This window comes from Myodes glareolus, chromosome 17 (assembly GCF_982192425.1).
Source record: "Myodes glareolus chromosome 17, mMyoGla1.1, whole genome shotgun sequence".
Classification (NCBI taxonomy): Eukaryota; Metazoa; Chordata; class Mammalia; order Rodentia; family Cricetidae; genus Myodes; species Myodes glareolus.
In genome coordinates this window covers 67,578,499-67,585,824 of record NC_142042.1, presented here as the reverse complement: position 1 = coordinate 67,585,824, position 7,326 = coordinate 67,578,499, and the positions used below count along the sequence as shown (strand labels likewise).

At 56.3% G+C, this 7,326-nt stretch overlaps 2 protein-coding genes across 3 annotated transcripts; one reads left to right on the top strand and one right to left on the bottom strand.

Annotated features, from left to right (window-relative positions):
- The first annotated feature begins 396 nt into the window (after window positions 1–396).
- Window positions 397–4,708, top strand: Paqr6 (progestin and adipoQ receptor family member 6). 2 transcript variants are annotated; one of them, XM_085678124.2, is made up of 8 exons: window positions 397–671; window positions 1,400–1,475; window positions 2,014–2,141; window positions 2,372–2,442; window positions 2,517–2,643; window positions 3,248–3,344; window positions 3,463–3,613; window positions 3,916–4,708. In XM_085678124.2, the coding sequence occupies exons 1-8, from the start codon at window positions 493–495 to the stop codon at window positions 4,188–4,190; spliced, it is 1,104 nt and encodes a 367-aa protein (XP_085534250.1). In that variant the 5' UTR covers window positions 397–492; the 3' UTR covers window positions 4,191–4,708. The 2 variants fall into 2 exon arrangements, with proteins under 2 accessions (XP_085534250.1, XP_048310424.1); XM_048454467.3 differs by having other exon boundaries at window positions 398–671; window positions 2,240–2,442.
- Window positions 4,709–4,783: 75 nt separating this feature from the next.
- Bglap (bone gamma-carboxyglutamate protein) lies at window positions 4,784–7,233 on the bottom strand. The gene is made up of 4 exons (XM_048454651.3): window positions 5,550–7,233; window positions 5,426–5,458; window positions 5,225–5,294; window positions 4,784–5,022 (listed from the first exon to the last, which is right to left on the bottom strand). Exons 1-4 carry the CDS (start codon window positions 5,683–5,685, stop codon window positions 4,890–4,892), a joined length of 372 nt encoding a protein of 123 aa, XP_048310608.1. The 5' UTR covers window positions 5,686–7,233; the 3' UTR covers window positions 4,784–4,889.
- Between the last annotated feature and the right edge of the window lie 93 nt (window positions 7,234–7,326).

Genomic DNA, 7,326 nt, shown 5'->3' with positions numbered 1-7,326 from the left:
CTTTATACCTACCCTACTGAATTGGCAACTCATTGTGTGTAAGGGTAAATCAGATAGATTGGCAATGCCCTTCACAGGTGGCCCATCATTCACCAAGAGCAAAGCAAGGATGGCTTCTGAGATGCAGCTGAAATTGGTATTGAGCCTCCTGCCTAGCAACCTCAGATCCTGGGGGACTTGGACCAAGTGTCCTGGTCAAAGAGTAGATCCCAGCTTGGGCCCCTAGCCTGGACAAGACAGCACAGTCAAGTGGGCCCAGACTCACGCTGCGGGTTGGCGGTGTGTAGGAGCCCAACCGAGCTGCGTGCTAATGGACTGGGCTACCCCCATGCTACTACAAGACTAATAGACAAGGCTAAGATTGTTCCCCAGCTTCCCCCTGTCTCTCTTATTCTGCCAGGCATATCCCACATCCCCAGCCACTCCAGGATCCAGAGACTCTGCCTGTGGAGTCCAGTCAGCCTAGCTGGTAGCTAGGTCAGTCTCTGGGAGATGAAGTATCGGCGCAGCCTCGCATTCCTCTCTGCTGCAGAGATCTCCAGACCCTATTGCGACGGCAGATGGACCCCTCCCAGAATCGTTTCAGCCTTTCCCAGAGAGAGGGGCAGCAGTCAGGATAGGCACCTCTCCTGCACCGCCTCTTCACTTGGGATGAAGGGTCTGGGGACCAGGTTTGTGTTGTCAAACTGGGCAAGGTCCTTAGCACTGAGCTCACAGGACAGACAGACAGACTAACACTGTAAGTCCTCAAGAGCTCTGCAATACTCCGGGACGGGCGGAGCTGGCGGCAGGAAAAGAGGGTGGATTTGCTGGGAAGTTTTAGCCTGGAGGAAGGGTCTAAATTAGTGGCCCAGCCTACTCCGTTAGCCCTGCCCCCTCCGGTGCCAAGGAATGTGCTAGGCGAGGCGGCTGAAGGGAGGGCGGGGCAGGCGGAGCCGAGGCCACCCGGACACGGAGCACAGGTCTGGGCTGAGGGGCACGGGACCCAAGAGGGGCAGGGGTTCCAAGTACTCTCGAGGGCACAGGTGGTCTCCTTCGAGAAGAGGAGTGAACCCCCTAATTCCTTGTCCTTATCTCCGTCTTCGGGGAGTGGGGTAGGGGGGAGACTCCTTGAAGTCAACGGATCTGGTTGAGGACCAAACGGGGTTCTAACAGGAGGCAGCCTCGCTGCTGGGGGCCCTTTATTGCACACCGGCCAGCAGAGGCTGAGGACCTTCACGGCAGTACTGAATGCCCCAGGCTAGGTCCAGGAGGGAAAAAGGGAAATAGCTGTGGCCAGCACCGGCTGCTGCCCGTGTAGGAGCCCATTCCGGACTCAGTGGTTGACTCTACCCTGAATCTGGTTGTAGACATCTGTGGATGGGTGCCAATCCCTAACCCACCCCTGTTCTATCTCCAGGACAACGTGGAGATACCTGGCCACCATGCTCAGTCTCAAGCTGCCTCAACTTCTTCGAGTTCACCAGGTCCCCCGGGTGAGGGGCCCCAACCCATCACCAACTTTGCCTCTCCCCAGAGGCCTCACTGGTGCAAAGATTTCCCTCTTGTTAGCTAGTAGGGAAGCTCGTCCTGCAAGTTAACTTTCTTATCTCTCTATTGCAGTATAGAACCTGCGACCCCTCCCCAAAGCCCCAAATATCCCTCCATCCAGAGTCCCTTTCTGCAGAACACCCTATGTGTGCATTCCCCCATCCTACCTGATCTCACTATGGGTCTGTGAGTTTGGAAGACTGGTAAGAAAAGGGTTGGATTGAGTTTGGCTTGGGACTACGGAGATCTCCAGCGTAACTTCGATCCTGTTTCCAGACACTTTTTATTTTTTGAGACAGGGTTTCTCTGTGAAGCCCAACTGTCCTGGAACTCACTCTGTAGACCAGGTTGGCCTCGAACTCATGGAACGCCTGCCTCTGCATCTGTAGTGCTGGGATTAAAGGCCAGGCTACAAGACACTTTTCATGCAGGGGATAGGCCTGCATACCATGACCCCTCTGCTTTCTCCCCCACCACCCCCAGGTGTTCTGGGAAGACAACATCATGTCTGGCTACCGACGCCCCACAAGCTCGGCCTTAGACTGTGTCCTCAGCTCCTTCCAGATGACCAATGAGACGATCAACATCTGGACTCACTTCCTGCCCACCTGGTGAGCAAAGGCTCTGCCTTAGGTTCAGACGGGGTGCCAGGCGGGCAGGGACTGGACAGGCACTCTGGCCCCAGCGCCTGAGCAGGTGCCCGGCACAGGTACTTCCTGTGGCGCCTCCTGGCGTTGGGTAGCTCGGGCTTCCCCGCGGAGCCCTACCACCTGCCGTTGCTGGTCTTCCTACTGCCCGCCTGCCTCTACCCCTTCGCATCCTGCTGCGCGCACACCTTTAGCTCCATGTCGCCCCGTGTGCGCCACATCTGCTACTTCCTGGACTACGGGGCGCTCAGCCTCTACAGCCTGGGTGAGCTGAGGGCAGTGGGTGATGGTGGGGCGCAGAGGATGAGCCCGCAGGCCTCAACTTGCACCTCGCCGCAGGCTGTGCCTTCCCCTATGCCGCCTACTCCATGCCGGCCTCCTGGCTACACGGTCGCCTGCACCAGTTCTTCGTGCCTACTGCTGCGTTCAATTCCTTCCTGTGCACCGGCCTCTCCTGCTACTCGCGGTGAGTTACTGCACTGCTTTTGAGCCACCCCAGTACCCAACCCAGTAGGAGGCCTTACTGTTGGCCAGCGTGCTACCCTGGAAAGGCAGTTGTCTTTATTCTTTGTGGCCACTTAACAGCGGTGTTTACACGGGGCGAGGATCCTGTGTCCTGAGGGCTTTCTCTTTTATTTTTTATTACATATATTTGTGTTTACCATACCTGTTGAGTTATCTCACCAGCCCCTATTTCCTTCCCCCCTCTCCCTTCTTTCCTTTTATTTATTCTTTTTCCTCGCTTCCTTTTGTTTGTTTGAGACAGGGGTTCCCACTCACCCACCCGGAACTCACTCATGTAGCCAGGCTGGTCTCAAAAAATGATATCCCCATCTCTGCTTCCCAAGCGCTGGGACTAAAGGCAGGCACCACCACCCTGAGACAGGGTCTTGAACTGTCTGATCCTCCCGCCTCTACCTCCCAATGCTGGGGTTACAGGCAGGTCTCAACACATGCTTCCTGATGTTCTTTTAGCCACTGAGGTCCTTCACCCCCTTCTGACCCCAAATAACTTCTTGATCTGCACTCACCCCAGGGATGGAGACTAACCTGCTCTTCTTGCCTGTCAGGTTTCCAGAGCTAGAAAGCCCTCGACTCAGCAAGGTTCTGCGCACCACCGCCTTTGCCTACCCCTTCTTGTTTGACAACCTCCCGCTGTTCTACAGGGTAAAGTACCTGGGCTCTCCACAGACCCTGCCCTGCCAGTCAGTCTCCCTCAGCTCTCTGCACTCCAGGCACAGGACCGTGGTACCCAGCACCCAGCTGCTCTCTTTTCTCTCCCCAGCTGCAGCTGTGCTGGGGCAGGACCCACAGCTGTGGGCAGGAAGCATTGAGCTCCAGCCATGCCTACCACCTCCTCTGCGCTCTGCTCACAGGCTTCCTTTTCGCAGCCCGTCTGCCAGAGCGCCTGGCACCTGGGCGCTTCGACTATATTGGTGAGCACAAGCCTGTCTTCTCCAAGTGTAGAGTGAGCCAGGAACATGGGGTATCCTAGCCTGAGGGTGAATGATAAAGCCAAGAGCGATGTCCAGTCCCCACTCCACTGCGCCCCACCCAGCCCTCAGTAATCACAGAATTTAGGGCTTTATGCAACTCAGTCCAATCGCTCTTCCAGAACCTTTAGGGATCTGGTTTTCTCCTTCCCAGGTCCAGTGGGCGGGTGACTGCCCCAGGTTACAGGTCAATCTGTTCAGAACTGTGATGGTTCTGTGCCTAACCAGTTCACCCTTCCCTTCAGGTCATAGCCACCAGCTGTTCCACATCTGTGCAGTGCTGGGCACCCACTTCCAGCTGGAGGCAGTGCTGGTTGACATGAGGTCCCGTAGAGCCTGGCTGACCATGCAAGAACCCACCCTTGGCCTGGAGGCCACCATGGCCACACTGAGCATGGCAGTGATCGGGAACCTGCTCATCATTGCTGCTTTCACAGCCTCTCTGCTGCGGAGCCCTGGAACCTGCCCCCTGCTGCAGGGTGGCCCACTAGGACAGGAGCTCCAGGCCAAGCAGCAGTGAGGCCCATCTCTGGTAGTGGCATGGAGGGAGGCTGTGGAGGAGCCCTGATGGGGCCTGAGAAGCAGAGGCTTATCTGAGCCTGAAAGGAGCAGCTAGGGAGAAGAGAAAGTCTAGGGGACAGAGGACCCAAGAGGCAGGCAGTGAAGGGCAGCAAGTGAGGACAAGTACCTAGGCTGGGCCAGAGCTGGAGGTGTGGGACCTCTCACGTGGCCTCTGCCCTGCTGTCCTGGGATCTGCTCAGTTCAGGTCACCCTGAGTGCTTGTGAGCCGTCTGGACCACATACCTGCCCTGCCCCAGGGCCAGACTGGGCCACTTGTCAGCAACTGTGTCCACACAGGAGCTGCCTGTTCTGCTTGTCATTGTGGCCAGGCCTTTGCTGATTTGTATGTTTGGATGTGTCCCCAGTGATATATCGGATGTGGTGGGGTCACTGTGGGGAGGGGGCTGCTGGACTTTAGAAAGCCACCTCCAGTGCTATCCACAACAAAGCAGTATAATAAACCAGACTGTAGCTTTCTGGGATTGAGTGTGAGCACTTCCACCACCCCATCACCACCACCTGAACCCCCACAATGGACAGACTGGAGCCCAGTTCCTCATCTGGACTTTATTGGAGCAGCTGTGCCACCCATACTTGCAGGGCAGAGAGAAGGAAACAGGGAGGGTCGAATCCTGGGGTAGCCAAAGTTGAGACTGCCCTAAACAGTGGTACCGTAGAAGCGGCTGTAGGCATCCTGGAAGCCGATGTGGTCTGCTAGTTCATCACAATTGGGGTTGAGCTCACACACCTCCCTCTTGGGCTCCAGGGGATCTGGGTAGGGGGCTTGGGCTCTGAGAAACACCAAATGGTGGCATCAACCAACATGTGGTACACACACCCTCTTCCCGCTGCACAAGAGGCTGGGGCTCTGGGGAATCAACTTGCACTGTACAGCCCTTGGCGCTCATGGAGGGACCCCCCTCCCCTCTGCAAACCTCTCCTTACCAATATGGAAGGCAAACAGCCCTGGCCTAGCACCTTCTTCCCACTCACCCAAGTCCATGGCCCAGGTAGCGCCGGAGTCTGTTCACTACCTTACTGCCCTCCTGCTTGGACACGAAGGCTGTGCAGCAGAGGGAGAGAGTCAGGTAATTCTGGGTTTGGGAGGAAAGGTGGGGACAGCCTGGCAGAGGGAAGGGGGAGCTGGAGACAGGGTGAGGGGCAGGGCTGAGGCTCCAGGCTTCCTACCAGTACCTTTGTCAGACTCTGAGCCCCTGGGCTTTGCATCTGTAAAGAAAAGAATATGCAGTTAGCTCTGCTTTCTGACACCCCTTCAGGAGTACGGTCACCCCCAGAAATGAACAAGAAGGAAACGCACCTGCTGGACCAGAGAGGCAGAATGCAGCCAGGGCCAGCAGAGTGAGCAGAGAGAGGGTCCTCATGGTGTCTGCCAGTTCTGCACCAGATGCTGTGTGGAACTTGTCTGCTCTGTGCCCTTCAGCCTCCAGTACCATTTATATCCACTGCCTGTGCCTCCAATGTGAGCAGGCGGGGCAGGGGATGCTGCCAGGACTAATTGGGGGGTCATGCGCCCTGGCTCAACATGTCAAACCCAAGGGATGCTGTGGTTGGTGATTGCAGCTGCCTGGGCAAGGCCCTGGGAGTAGAGTGTGGGCCACAATCAGAGGCTGCCAGACCGACTCTGCCCCTCCTCTCCTAGTCTCTGTAGCTCCCTCAGCCTTAGGTAGAGCACTGGCCCTATGAGTCTCTAGAGATGGTGCAAAGGTCTAAAATAGGTTTGGGATGAACGGGGCTCCAGATCCCATAGCCTATAATTTTCAGTGCCTGCCACAAGGGCAGGAGCCAAACCCCAGGAAAGGAGTGGCCAGTAATGTCCTCATTTGCCCAGCGCAGAACAGCTGAGTTCAAGTGGGGAAAGGGTGGGTAGCATGCTCGTTAGTTTTCGGTCAACTTGAAAGGAAGCGTCAGTTGAAACAATGCCTCCATAAATCTGGCTGTAGGGCATTTTCTTAATTAGTGATTGAAGGGAGAGGGTCCAGCCCATGGTAGATAGTACCATCCTTGGGCTGGTGGTCCTGGGTTCTGTAAGAAAGTGGGCTGAGCAAGCCATGTGGAGCAGGCAGTAAGCAGCACCCTCCATGGCCTCTGCAGTTTCTTCCTGACTTCCTTTGATGGACATGGATACTGAAGTGTAAACTCACGCTGCTTTGGTCACTGTGTTACCACAGTAATTAGTAACCCTAACTAAGAAGGTGTAATGGGACCAGGAGCCCAAAGTTCCCAGACCTAGGCTGACAAAGGTGAGGATGGCCTCTCCAACTCTGGCGCAGACCAGGAAGGTGGACCCTGGTGGGAAGACCTGTAAGATGTACATGCACGAATGTACGTCCGGGTTCTGACCCCACGGTTTCCATCCTGTCAGGGTAGCCTCCTAGTGTCAACCTCAGATGGGGCCTATTCCCCTGTCTTCACAGGGACAGAGCATCCTACCCTAACCCTGTCTCCCAGCCTGGGTGGGGTCGGGAATGAGAAGGTGACCTGGTATTGTGACCTGTCTGACCTTTTTGTTCTTTTGAGATGGTCTCAGGATGTAGCCCAGGCTCGCCTCAAACTCAAACCTTCCTGCCTCTGCCTCCGGAGTGCTGGGATTGCAGACCTGCTACTCCCACCCCTGACCTGTCTTCACTGTCTGCAGTCACCTGGCCACCAACCTGAATTCACAATGGTGACAGGTGACAGCGCAGGATGACAGGCAGGGGCAGGGCACCCAGAGCTCTCGGGGTCTTCTGTCCTCAGGGCTCCTCAGACAGCTCTACACAAGCAGCCCTTGGGTTAAGGAGAGACTCTCGGCCCCACCCGAGGGAAGACTGGCTCTCCTGCTGGTAGGCCTGGCTGTGGCAAAGTAGGGTGGGAAAAACAAGGGAAAGTGCTCAGCTATGCTGGGGCCTCATCACACTCTGTGCCCCCAAGAGCAGCACACGGCAGCACTGGCTACACAACGACAGCTCATCCTGACCTCGGGGAACCTAATGGTCCTGAGTCCTGCTACAAAACAACCCACCCCTTAGCCTGTAGGCTTCCAGAGCCCTCAGACTGATGTCTTGACTGCAGACAGAGCTTAGGAGTCCAGAAGT

Bases quoted from the DNA above. Each gene is read 5' to 3' on its own strand.
- Paqr6 (XM_048454467.3), top strand. From the start codon at position 493: ATGAAGTATCGGCGCAGCCTCGCATTCCTCTCTGCTGCAGAGATCTCC. The intron at 672-1,399 runs GTTTGTGTTGTC...TTCTATCTCCAG, and splicing joins ATGAAGGGTCTGGGGACCAG to GACAACGTGGAGATACCTGG. The intron at 3,614-3,915 runs GTGAGCACAAGC...CCTTCCCTTCAG, and splicing joins TGGGCGCTTCGACTATATTG to GTCATAGCCACCAGCTGTTC.
- Bglap (XM_048454651.3), bottom strand. From the start codon at position 5,685: ATGGTACTGGAGGCTGAAGGGCACAGAGCAGACAAGTTCCACACAGCA. The intron at 5,459-5,549 runs GTGCGTTTCCTT...TTTTCTTTACAG, and splicing joins CTGCCTCTCTGGTCCAGCAG to ATGCAAAGCCCAGGGGCTCA. The intron at 5,023-5,224 runs GTGAGTGGGAAG...GGTGTTTCTCAG, and splicing joins TACCTGGGCCATGGACTTGG to AGCCCAAGCCCCCTACCCAG.